The 14,202-nt window shown below is 38.1% G+C and overlaps 1 protein-coding gene across 18 annotated transcripts in view; it reads right to left on the reverse strand.

Moving 5' to 3' along the window:
- Positions 1-14,202, reverse strand: part of unc80 (unc80, NALCN channel complex subunit) — a 283,207-nt gene that overhangs the window by 147,360 nt on the left and 121,645 nt on the right. For 17 of the 18 annotated variants that reach the window (XR_011714624.1, XM_071677907.1, XM_071677920.1 and 14 more), the window contains 9 exons: positions 10,419-10,609; positions 10,066-10,278; positions 9,430-9,565; positions 8,121-8,241; positions 6,060-6,220; positions 5,630-5,721; positions 1,838-1,985; positions 381-469; positions 104-214 (listed from right to left, as the gene is read on the reverse strand). Coding sequence is in view for 17 of the 18 variants with exons in the window: in XM_071677907.1 (XP_071534008.1) it covers positions 104-214; positions 381-469; positions 1,838-1,985; positions 5,630-5,721; positions 6,060-6,220; positions 8,121-8,241; positions 9,430-9,565; positions 10,066-10,278; positions 10,419-10,609 (1,262 nt within the window). In the remaining variant the exon portion in view is untranslated. The remainder of the gene's footprint in view (positions 1-103; positions 215-380; positions 470-1,837; positions 1,986-5,629; positions 5,722-6,059; positions 6,221-8,120; positions 8,242-9,429; positions 9,566-10,065; positions 10,279-10,418; positions 10,610-14,202) is intronic. The other variant, XM_071677903.1, reaches the window with a different exon arrangement.

Raw genomic sequence — 14,202 nt, forward strand, 5'->3', positions numbered from 1 at the left:
TGGTGTGTCATATGCTTTGATATTACAAAATACTGTTCCATTATAACAAGTTTACTGTACTAAAATTCAACATATGTAAAACAAAAGACAAAACAAGACAAACCTTTAGCCAAGGCATATTAGAGGTGAGACTTTCCTCATCCAGGTCCCCATCAGAAGGACTTTCTGGTAGGTCTTCATTGCTCAGCACCCCTGGAGATTCCTCACCAGATACCTAGAAATATGAAACTTGCATGAAAAAATATTTTCTACATATTCTTCAAGGTCATAATATGCTTACAGAAATACCTCAACAAATTCTAAAAAAATAATTTTGTAAGCAATATTCACAAGGTTAGAATCAACGGTGAGACAATGAAAAATCATAGACACATCTGTACCTCTTGTTCCAGGTGCTCAGAGGTGTCAGATCGTTCACTAACAGCTGACACTTTCCTGCGCGATCTGACACTGTCAGACCTCTTGATTGCTGAAGAAGAGTAAACATGACTGAAATATGCTAAAACCAATCAAACATGGAATACCTTCAAACCAGAAATGGTTAATAGATAATGCACAAAATGATGAAACAGAGTGTATTTTTCTCAAAGAATTAGTTACAAACTACTACATTTTCATGTACTCATCATGATCCAAAAATATGGAAAAAAACAAAGAACAGCCAAGCAGTAATCAAAGCAGAATACACACTACTCTGAAAGAAACCCATGTGTCCCAGGAGTTTTAGTAACATACACACACAGATGGATACTGACATATATACACACTTATTCTATTATGCATAATAATGAGTGACTGATGTCGAAGGTCATGGGCACAAATCAGATGTATGGATATTTTTATATGTGTTAGCTGAGATGGCATAGGTAACTAATTTCTTATTTCCTAATCAACGCCATCTCATTAATGCTTTATATATATACTTATTCTATTTATCATACTTGATTGCTGTTCCCACATCAGCAAGGTGACTCCAGGAAACAGACGAAGAATGACCCATCCACTCATATACACATATATATACATAAATGCCCATACACATACATATCAACATACACACATGTACAGGCATATATACACATGTACATATTCATACTTGCTTGCCTTCAATCTATTCCTGGCACCACCCCAACCCTAAGGAAACAGCATCGCTGCCCCCTGCATCAGCTAGGTAGTCCCAGGAAAACAGACAAAAATATCTGAGAGCTATTTTCCAAATTAGCTAGGTAGCACCAGAAACAAACGAAGAAAGGCCATGTGCTCTACCTTTCTATATCTCACGACAGTATACTCCTGGCATTCTACATGGTGCCTCTTCAATACTATTCTACAGCTAGATGTGCCAGAGGGAATGGTGGTTGTTTTACTACCCTGTCTCTCTTTCTATACAGGACAGACTTGGGACTTACAGTCCTCTGATAGATAACCTCTTCATGAACCATCAAGTTTCATGTTAACAGTCATTCCCATGTACTCCAATGTAATTTTCTTATCAACAGTTTATATTTTTGAAGTAAAATTTTGCCACTTAATCTGGAGGCCATATTCATCTTACTAAGGAAATGAGAGAATTCTATACAATAGAGATATTCATACAAAGTCACTAAAGAAAAGCCAAGTCTTTGTCATTACTACCATTCATCAATTCTTTGCTTTCTTACCATTACCTGTTTTTTGTGAGCCTTGTTGAAAACAAAGTGAGGCAGAAGCTTGTGAGAATAGTTAAGCCAAAATAAAATGTTTCAGTATCAACCTCATAAGCTTACTACTGTGCTCACTAAGGACCTTATCACCATGTCAACTGTGAACTTTGCTTAATTTCCTGTCAGCTACTTACAGTCAGAGTCAGGATCCTTGGATCTTCTGCTGAGCTTAAATGAACGTCTCTTAAATGATGAATTATGGCTGGCACCCTTCTTTAAGAAATGATGGCTACGGCTGGTCTGCACTGCCCTTCGACGCTCCTCTTCACAAAATTGCCCACTCTGTGAATATTTCAGTCTGAATTCAAAGGTTTATACATGGAGACTTTACAGCCCTGCTATTAGTTTCCACTGACTTTAGTCTCAAGTTATGAATCCCAAGTCTCTTGTAATCCAGCAATCACTTGAGATAAATCTAAGTATTAAGCTCTTTTTTTTTCATAAAGAGGAGACCACTCCATGTATCAATTCCTCCCTATATTACCTTAGCAGTTTCTTGGAAGTTTCATCACCAGCACATTGCTATGAAATACAATAAAATGACTCCTTTCTCCTTACCTTTGAACTCCTCACCCATCTCACAAGAATACATTTTCATGTTATTAGTTCCAAATCTTTTTCTCCTTACCTTTGAACTCCTCACCCATCTCACAAGAATACATTTTCAAGTTATTAGTTCCAAATCTTTTTCTCCTTACCTTTGAACTCCTCACCCATCTCACAAGAATACATTTTCAAGTTATTAGTTCCAAATCTTTTTCCAATATCACACACACACATATTTGCCACCACCTGCGCTAGTGAGATGTACATATTTTTTGGGCATCCAATCATTTCACTTCATTGCCCATTCTTTTCTGAATGACATTTCATCCTCCAGTTTCCTTATTCCTCTTTGTATTCATTCTACAACCCTACAACCATCTCTCATAAAATTCATAATAAGTGACTATTCTGAGTCATTTTGCCATATTTCATCAACATATAAGAAGACAAGCTGCACCATTCTCCACGTGAAAAATCTGAAATACCTGATGGTTAAATCTTTTTATAAATTTCCCATTTGGTAAAAGCTACATCGGCATGCATAATTATACTGAATGCATCCATGCCAAAAGTCAAGAAGATTTTGATGTACTCACCAGGTTGCCGTTATTCCCATCCTTAGAATATCAGATTAATAATAATTTTGTCTAAGCACTGATAAACTCCATGAGAAAGGAGATTAAAAGTACTTTTCACATGGAGAATGAGTGGACGCAGAGGGGCTTATCTTAAAAAGATACAAAGATCACTACATTCTAGTCCTGCATCAAGTTGAATCTCTTTATGCATCAAGCTAAATCTCTATATATGTACTAAGTAGGGAAGTCATAAAACTCTAGCTACAAACCTGCCTTTCAAAACTTTTTCTGAAATCACAACTTCCAATCTCATCCCTTGTTGAAATTACTTAAATTACAGCAACATCATCTGCCTATCATACTTTACATTACAACTCTCATTCCTGCCATTTGCCTACTCTGTATTCTTCTGATTCTTTTAAGACTAACAGCACTTGTGTGTGTCATGTTTGAGACTCTTAAGAATGGCATTGGCTGGAAAAATAAACAGCAAATAATAACATTTCAAGATGAGCAATTATACAGCTTTAAATCATATTTGTCCAAAAACTCCATACTATGCATCCATGACCTTGGTTCCCACTGAGAATCAAACCTCACAACTCATCCCAGTTTTTTGTTTCTTTCCTTCTATTCAGCTGGTGACAATGTTGGCTTAGTGATATTTGTCACCTGCTTGTAAACAAGTTAAGTAAACTCTAACAAAGATTTAATTAAGTGTCTGATGGCCTCTGTGTTGAAATTACTGATGTACACGAAGATAATAAACTGGAAGAAAAACATTGGCCAATGACAAACATAATATTAAAGTTTGATATTCATTTTGTCTTCACTCCCATTACCCAAAAGAACCTTCACACTTCAGATGGATTATAAAAGCAAATTTATCACTATTTTTATATCTAGGTTCAGTTTCTTCCTAAGTCTCTGGTGATTGCCATTTTTTGCCTGCATTACTCATGACTGTTGAGAAGGTACCTGTGCACTTCTAAACGCCAAACTGATGATAGTCATAAAAGCTGCTGTCTTCCAGGAGTCATCATAATCCAATTTCTATTCTTTCCCTGTGCCTTTGAGAAGGAAGTAAGTTGGTATTTGGTCAAGTATCTCACATTCGGTCACATATCTTACATTCCTAATTTTGTATCATTTACGCTGGCTTCTTTAAACCTTAAATCTTCCTCTTAGTGCTGAAAGTGTGGTAAACACCTTCTTGTGTTAATGTGCTACTTCATTTCTTATTATATCATGATCTTTCTAGGGCTTGACACATAGAGAAAATCAAGCCAAGGCTATTATCTGCTCTGGAACTGTTTTGTTGTTATTTTTAATCTGCCTGTCCTTCTTTTGATTGCAATTTCTCATTTTCTTCCGGTGTGGCTCTGAATGCATAATTTCATCATGAGACTTTTGTTTATCTGATGTTGCTTACAAAGTTCCCACCTAATCATGAAACAGCATGCCAGAAAGTTTTTGGTTCTGTGGGCTGATTATAAAACCCTCCCATCTGCAGACTGACATGAATTACCTTTAAAGTTGTCTGTTAGTCTTAAAAGGAGAGACTGGTCAGTTAAAATTCTTAATTAATACACCTTAATAGGCATCAGAGATGTAGAGATATAGACCTTAAAGTTCAAATCTAAGCACTAACCTTTCCTACTCTCACCAAAACATTAAGCTTTTATACCTAAGCTTTATTTGCATGAGGTGAAGATTCATACTGACAGCTGATATTATGGTCCCCCATCTCTTTATCACTATCATGGGTAGTGGTAATAACAAGGCACATGTTAAGTTTGACTATGAGGGTCATGAACTGATGCTCAAATATGAAATAGGTTGTCATGAAATGTAGTTACTTGGTTCAAGCTGTTCTTACTCAACACATTGACCTAGCAACTGCTATCTATGTGTTTTCAAACAAAATGAGTATGTTCATTGACTTTTACATTAAATCCTGAAATGCTTTTAAATAAAAACATACTGCAATACTACAATTTTCACCAAAAAACATAATTTCATACAATTTTCATCATTAGTCGATAAAATCCTGCTTTATCCCATACTGTTACATTCAAGTGTGATTCAGCCTACTTTTGTACTGCTTCACCACCTTTGCAGTTACATGACCTTACTGTTTCACTATCTATCCCTATTTCACATCAGAAAGCCTGAATGATTCACTCTGGTCATTTGATATAGAATGTTTATTGCACTTTCATATCACATACACAAATACCTGTGTCTCACTTTTTTCCATCTTTCACCTACAGCTATCTTAATTTCTTCCAACAAAATTCTGATCAAATTTAAATATTATATCTACTTCACATCTCATCCAACAGCTTCTTAATTATCATCACTCTTATTTGTTTACAATTAAAATCATGATTAACTTAAGTGGTTAAATATCAAGTGTGTACAACACAAAATGAACGTCCAGATATTTCCTTTCATGCACAAGACAAAATGAGCGTCAAGATATTTCCTCTCTATCATAAGACAATATGAATGTCCAGATATTTCCTTTCATGCATAATTTGGATTTGTGTCAATGAAATTATTACATGCAAATATATCTGACAACATGCTAAGAAGATCCACTACAACAAATCATAGAAATGTCCTTGATTTATTCCACTCCCTGTTAGTAACATGCACACAACCAAGACAGTGTTTTAATTATGTGTGTAACTACCCAGTGAAAACCCTACACCCACAAATGAAAATTCAGGACAAAACAGTGAAGATGCAACAGTATCTACAGTTAAGAGAGGCAGATGGTGAACATGTGATTCAAACCTGTACCGTGACTGTGGTATTGGAGCTGCCAAGGCTTACATTGTCAGGATCATGCACGGCGAAGCTGATCTTGCGCTCCCCCGTAAACCCAGCTGTTGGAAGTAGAATTTACTTGTAGCTTTCATTTCAGTTTTATGGCTATCAAAAGATCACAGGATAGTCATAGGGTTCTCATAAACATACATAAGGAAAAAATTACTTTAATTAAAAGATATAACACTAGGGTAGGAAGATAAACTATCCAGGTCTTCCACTGGTGACACACAAACTACAAGATAGGCCATTTTACTTTTCAGTATCTGTATCAAAGTATCTTACAAAGTAGCAATGAAAATATCTAATGTAGCAGCAATTAATGAATGCAAGTCTTCCAAACATAACAAGGAAAAAATTTAACAAATTTGAACTATAAAAGGAAATCTTATCACACCTGGATGGGTTTCACCAATGCTCTGTAAGCTCTGTGCAGAAGGGTGGGAATACCCCATTGAGGAGAGAGCCATGGACCATCGCCGGTTAGGGTCCCTTCCAATTCCCAGCCCACCACAGGGTGGACCCCAAGCTGATGGTCGTTCACCACGAACAGACATCCTAAAAACAATCTAATATATATCCACCACCATCACGCACTTATTGAAATATGTACAAAAAATCCTACAAGATCCAAGTTACAATTCATGAGTGAAGTTCTTCAATGCATCTCTTTCTTTACAGGCCAATCAGAGCAATAAAAACATACCAAAGCACTGATGTATGGCATCAAGCATGACGAAATTCAAGAAAATCTTGAAAACATACATAATGATATAAAAACAACAAAACATTATCCAGCATAATTTCTAAAATATGTGTACATTTGAATGGAGAAAAATGGGAGTGGACTTGGCAGTGAATGGAATCACAGAAGTGGAAATGAGTCACAGGGTGGGGGAAGAGGTGAAGGTTCTGGGAGCTATGAGGAATGTGTGGAAAGAGAACATTATCTCAGAAAGCAAAAATGGGTATTGTTGAGGGAATAGTAGTTCTAAATATACTATATGGATGCAAGGCATGGGCTACAGATAGGGTTGAGCAGAGGAGAGTAGATGTGTTGGAAATGAAATATCTGAGGTCAATATGTGGGGTGAGGTGGTTTGATCAAGTAAGTAATGAGAGGGTAAGAGAGATGTATTGTACTAAAAAGAGAAATAATACTGCCCACATATTCCCTGCATGTTGCAGAAGGTGACTGAAAGGGGTGTGAGCAGGAGATAGAAATCCTCCCCTCCAGTTTTACTTTTCCAAAAAAAAAGAATAGAGAAAGGGGCCATGTGAGGATTTTTCTCCTCTATGGTTCAGTCATCTGTTCTTGATGCTGCCTCTCTAATGCAAGAAATGGCAAATATGCATGAAAAAATATATAGGTATATCCCTGGGGATAGGGGAGAAAGAATACTTCTCATGTATTCCCTGCATGTTGTAAAAGGCAACTAATTGGGGAGGGAACAGGGGGCTGGAAATCCTCCCCTCTCGTTTTCCAAAAGAAGGACCAGAGAAGGGGGCCAATTGAGGATATTACTTCAAAGGCTCAGTCCTCTGTTCTTAATGCTACCTCACTAATGCAGGAGATGGCAAATAGCATGAAAAAAAAAAAATCAAAGGCATGCCTTTCCCAACTTAACGAGATAGAATTAGGATGTAAGCCTTTGTGGACAAAAAAAAATTGATTTTGCTCCTCACTCTGTTATTACTTTTACAAAATGATAATATTAGAGGGAAGAGTTTCCAGTTCCTCACTACCATCCCTTTTGCATGCCTTCTACAATATGCATGTGATTTGTGGGTAATATTCTTACTATCCTATCCCATAGATAATATAACAAATTGCCACTGCAATGCACCATTACTATTCTAATGGCTGCGAATACATGGTGCCAATAGCTGTGAAATGTAGTCATTACCTGAGAGAATATTTTTTTGGCATGTAAGTGGCTGATGTTAGTAAATTTGGGTTTTGGGTTTTGGGTTTTTTTGAAGTTTAAGGATGCTAAGTTGTCAAGCAGTTGGGGCACAGTTACGGACACAAAATTTTCTGTAGTATTGATAAAACACATTGTATGTATGCTGCATTCGAATTTGTTGTTGATGTTGCTGCTGTGAAAAACAGTGTTTGTTCGTGGTTTTTTAATCATATTTACAGGTAATCTTGACATTTATGTTATCCACAGTCTAAATGAATCTTGTGTATGTGTAAAACAGTGTACTACCCAGGATAAGACCAAGTGATGCTGAAGCCTTGCACCACTGGTGTGTGTGAAATCTGATGCACACTTCATATCTAAGCTTCAGAGTGCAAATGTTTAGTTCAATCATATATAGGAGAAAAACTATTCTATGTGGAACATGGTACATTTTTTCTATTGCACTGAATCCATTAAATCCCATAATCAAAATTCACCAAGCAATACAATACATAAAAATTCTCCAGGGAAAAAAAAGGTTCTGTAACTACCTTGTGGACTTAGGCAAGGTTGTGTAAGTCTCCCGCAGAAAAGCAGTGATCTCCAGCAACACTTGCACTGCCACCAGTTTGAGGGCCATTGGACAATCAGCTCCTCCTCGATTGACACTCACTGAGGAAGACAACCACAGACAAGTTAGATTAGATTATTGAAACATCACTAAACCTGAGACATCACCATATATTGTATGGTCATCAAGTTCTTATATAAAAGAAGCTATTTAGATCTCAAAATCACTAAAAAACTCAGTCACATGTAACAGTCAGTACTTTCTTATTACAAAATGAATAGATGCTAAAGATATCAAAATATCACAAATTATTCCATTTCTATTTACCTATCTTTTGTGGTCAAACTCAGAAACACACATAAAGGGTGTTATATATAGCCACAGTGAACAGTTTCAGTGACCTTACTGTAAACCAACACAAACACTGACACAAAGGATCACAACTCTGGTTCAGGGCTTGGAAAATTCAGGGCTTTCTATATGAGTTTTTCCTTTTTTTATGAAGACTGGCATACTCAAGAGATGGTCATACATCCCTTATGCTGAGAAAAGTTCCCTTTATTATCTACACTCAAATTCAGCTTCTGAGAATACAGTCCCAAAGATGGTAATAAAATCTTTAACCTTACAATCATTAATGTGAATTGAAGCAACGATAATCATGTGTACAGTCATAAGCAAAATCACAATGGCACTAAAATCATTCTTGGAAATTCTAAAACACTCAAACACTCACTCATAAATACTGGCATTTAAACACACCTACAATTGCAATGAAACACTCACACGGGGAACTAGAAAACATTAAGAGGCACTAAAGCATTATAATAATATAAACAAGAGTCTATGTTCATGAAAACAATCCCACTAGTAACAAGAGATATACAAGCACAAAAAAGTCTAAATGGAAGTTGTTCAACATTTATTTAGTAAGTAAACATTTCTATCAATCAATACTGATGCTATGAAGACAAAGACATATTTTTTTTCATATCATTCACCATCTCCCGCATTAGCGAGGTAGCATTAAGAACAGAGGAATGAGCTTTAGAGGGAAATCCTCACTTGGCCCCCTTCTCTGTTCCTTCCTTTGGCGAATCAAAAATGAGAGGGGAGGAATTCCAGCCCCCCAACTCCCTTCCTTTAGTCGCCTTCTATGACACGCAGGGAATACATGGGAAGTATTCTTTTACCCCTATCCCCAGGGATAAGACCTGGGGATAAGACATAGACAAATATTACAATATGAACAATATGAATAATAACAGTACAAGTCAAGGATGCAGTACTTTCATCAAGGAAGTCTTCCTCTTCATCATTGGCTCTGAGAGCACGACGAGTCTCTGTGTCTGTGACAGGTGCCACTACCTCTTCCACTGTAGGTCCAGACTCTTCAAGCAATTCTTCCAAACGTGCTCCCAAAGCCTGCATGGAAATCAGTGACCCCCTTTACCATTTTGATTCATCATATGAATGTCTATGAATATTTTCCCAGACTGGTATTTTACATTTCACAAAATTCTTATCTTCAGTCTATATTTTAGCTCTACATTCACTGATAGCTTCATCTAATACAGTTTTAGTTTTGCATTACCTGATAACTTTATCTAATACAATGTCCTTATCATACAGTTACGTACATAACTAACATGCTGGGGACATCCTAATTCTCATCACAATATTGCTTCTGTAATAGCTACCCAAAAAACAAGTATTTCTAAATTTGCATTATGGTTTCTACAACTCTGAGGTATATGTGAAAGGATTCCATATTATTAGTCTATTTGGAATATGAAACTGGTCAACTAAGTTAAGAGGACTTTGAAGAGAACTGTCACACAATACAGTCTCAACTAAGATTTTACTTAAGGAAGCCCGTACAAGGTTGTTTTATAAGGTAATTATGCATGATATATGGATCCTACCTCTGCCCACTGGTAAAACATTCGTCCAGCAGCCCTCTGCATGACGTTCATTCTCCTTCCTCCTGAATGTACTGCCCGAGAGTGAGGAACTGAAGGGCGATATAATGGAAGTGACATCTTGATCCAGGCAGGCCAAGCCCCATGATTGCAGCGATGTATAAAGTGAGCTATTTCCATTAAGAATGCAGCACGGGCAATTACTGGAGCACCAGGCTGTAAAAAGACGTACTTCTTAAGAGAAAGAGGAGTATCAGATCCTGTTTTAAAAAGCCATCCCATGAATCCATACCATATCATGAAAGATAGAAAGAATACTGTACATGAATTGAAATAAAAAAACAAAATGAACTGACCAAGTCTAATACAGCAGCAATGAGCTGTGGATCTGGGACAGAACCAGGCTGGCAGCTCTCCAGCATGAAGCTGAAGCGTAACATTCCATTCCTCACAAGGTCCACAGGCACCAGCTTCCTCTCCCTTACCAGTACTACACTTGTCTCTCGCACTCCACCTTCTTGATCAAGGCTGTTCCGTCGGCTCAGATCTGGCAAAAGGCATGGTGCACTTGAAATACAGGGGGTTCCTGACTTATGAACAGGTTCCATTCCTGACACTGTTCATAAGACAATTTGTTCATAAATCAGAAAATATAAAGGAATAAATAACATTCAAGTATATACCTGAACCTGATTGTAATAACACATCAATATTGTTTATTCAGAAGTAAACATAGTTAACAGAACATCATATCAAGCATTATTTAATGAAAAAAGATGCAGTTCCATCGTTCATAGGTATTAGTAAGTGATTGTATGCTGGATTGGGAATTAAATACTGTTTTCGTAGCTTGTTCATAAGTATAGGTGTTCATAGGTCAGATGTTTGTAAATTGGGGACTACCTTTATGTTTTTTGAAAGCGAGTATCTCAGTCCCTTGAGGATGCTTTAATAATGTGTGTGAGTAAAGATTCACCAACACTAAGGTGAAGAGAGATATTGGCAATGGGTTGCCACCAAAATTAATATCAACAACAACACTCAATACATATAACTATCATATACATATATCTTATCCCTGGTGATAGAGGAGAAAGAATACTTCCCACGTATTCCCTGCGTGTTATAAAAAGCAAATAAAAGAGGAGGGAGTGGAATGGTTGGAAATCCTCCCCTCCAGTTTTTACTTTTCCAAAAGAAGTAACAGGGAAGGGGGACAAGTGAGGATTTTCCCTCTTAGGCTCAGTCCTCTGTTCTTAACGCTACCTCACTAACACGGGAAATGGCAAATATGTATGAAAAAACTACAGAAATCTATATCCAACAAGTCGGAACAAAATATACTCAAAGTAAACAACAACATTAACATGATAGGATGGAAAAAAAAGGAAAGAAACAGATGGCTGGCAATAGATATCTAGCCTACATACAAGCAAAAAAATTCCAAGCCACCATGCAGATCAGTCCCCTGGGTTCCCAGTGGGTTGGTGATGACTACAAACAAGCAAGCTGCCCCAAAAGGTTAGAAGATAGTGATGAGTTGGGAAAACTTATATCATCCTACTAGTCTGACAGCAGTAAAAGGTTCTCACTCCTGAAATATCCTAGATATCTTTGGGGACAAAATGAGATAAGGAGACAATATTTCTATTATACATAACCAGAAGATTAAGAGGTGAAACTGAATTGCAAAGAAAGGGCAATTTATCCTGGCTCATCCTCCTCAAATTTCAAAATCACAATAAGGCTAGAACCCAAACCCCCCTTTTTACTGAATACATAATGGATAAGATCAAATGGGCCCCTAGTTCTGTTGAAAAACATGGTTTCCTTTTTTTTTTTTTTTCTATACTTTGTTGCTGTCTCCAGCGTTAGCGTGGCAGCACAAGGAAATAGACAAAAGAATGGCCCAACACACCCACATACACATGTACACACATAAATGCCCATACATGCACATTTCAATGTATACATACATACACAGACACAGACAAATACATATATACACATGCATATATTCATACATGCTGCCTTCATCCATTCCCGCCAACACCCCGCCAAAATGGCACACCCCTCCCCCCATGTGCACGTGAGGTAGCACTAGGAAAAGACAACAAAGGCCACATTCATTCACACTCAGTCTCTAGCTGTGATTTGTAATGCAACAAAACCACAGCTCCCTTTCCACATTCAGGCCCCACAAAAGTTTCTATGGTTTACCCCAGACGCTTCACATGCCCTGGTTCAATCCATTGACAGCACATCCACCCCAGTATACCACATCATTCTAACTCACTCTATTCCTTGCATGCCTTTCACCCTCCTGTCTGTTCAGGCCCCGATTGCTCAAAATCTTTTTCACTCCATCCTTCCACCTCCAATTTGGTCTCCCACTTCTCCTCATTCCCTCCACCTCTGACACGTATATCTTCTTTGTAAATCTTTCCTCACTCATTCTCTCCATGTGACCAAACCATTTCAATACACCCTCTTCTGCTCTCTCGACCACACTCTTTTTATTACCACACATCTCGCTTACCCTTTCCTTACTTACCCAATCAAACCACTTCACGCCACACGTTGTCCTCAAACATCTCATTTCCAGCACATCCACCCTCCTTTGCACAACCCTATCTATAGCCCATGCCTCACAACCATACAACATTGTTGGAACCACTATTCCTTCAAATATACCCATTTTTGCTCTCCAAGATAACGTTCTCAGCCTTCCACACATTCTTAAATGCTCCCAGAACCTTCGCCCCCTCCCCCACCATGTGACTCACTTCTGCTTCCATGGTTGCCATATCCACTCCCAGATATCTAAAACACCTCACTTCCTCCAGTTTTTCTCCATTCAAACTCACCTCCCAATTTACTTGTCTCTCAACCCTACTGAACCTAATAACCTTGCTCTTATTCATATTTACTCTCGGTTTTCTTCTTTTACACACTTTACCAAACTCAGACACCAATTTCTGCAGTTTCTCACCCGAATCAGCCACCAGCGCTGTACCATCAGCGAACAACAACTGACTCACTTCCCAAGCTCTCTCATCCACAACAGACTGCATACTTGCCCCTTTCTCCAAAGAAACATTCTAAATGGATGAGAAAAAGCTTCTCTGCATCTGTCCTAAACCAATAAAAAACCAATATCACTGACAATTATAACACAAACTCAGCAAAACAAGTATTACCAACACATTAATTGTCAGGCAGCACAGACTCAAACGATGCCTGCAAACATATTCCAAAAAATAAGGACACTCAAAAGTTAAGCAAAGCTATTTCAGTGTTCATGTTTATCAGAAAGACTTGTCAGTATCTCTCAGACAATGGGAAAAGCAAAAATCCTTTATAGCTTATCTATACAAGGTTATTAGGTACAGTAGGGGTGAGGGTCAAGTCAATTGGGAGGTGAGTTTGAATGGAGAAAAACTGGAGGAAGTGAAGTGTTTTAGATATCTGGGAGTGGATCTGTCAGCGGATGGAACCATGGAAGCGGAAGTGGATCATAGGGTGGGGGAGGGGGCGAAAATTTTGGGAGCCTTGAAAAATGTGTGGAAGTCGAGAACATTATCTCGGAAAGCAAAAATGGGTATGTTTGAGGGAATAGTGGTTCCAACAATGTTGTATGGTTGCGAGGCGTGGGCTATGGATAGAGATGTGCGCAGGAGGATGGATGTGCTGGAAATGAGATGTTTGAGGACAATGTGTGGTGTGAGGTGGTTTGATCGAGTAAGTAACGTAAGGGTAAGAGAGATGTGTGGAAATAAAAAGAGCGTGGTTGAGAGAGCAGAAGAGGGTGTTTTGAAATGGTTTGGGCACATGGAGAGAATGAGTGAGGAGAGATTGACCAAGAGGATATATGTGTCGGAGGTGGAGGGAACGAGGAGAAGAGGGAGACCAAATTGGAGGTGGAAAGATGGAGTGAAAAAGATTTTGTGTGATCGGGGCCTGAACATGCAGGAGGGTGAAAGGAGGGCAAGAAATAGAGTGAATTGGAGTCATGTGGTATACAGGGGTTGACGTGCTGTCAGTGGATTGAAGCAAGGCATGTGAAGCGTCTGGGGTAAACCATGGAAAGCTGTGTAGGTATGTATATTTGCGTGTGTGGACGTGTGTATGTACATGTGT

The sequence above is a fragment of the Panulirus ornatus genome, chromosome 26 (assembly GCF_036320965.1).
Source record: "Panulirus ornatus isolate Po-2019 chromosome 26, ASM3632096v1, whole genome shotgun sequence".
Taxonomy (NCBI): Eukaryota; Metazoa; Arthropoda; class Malacostraca; order Decapoda; family Palinuridae; genus Panulirus; species Panulirus ornatus.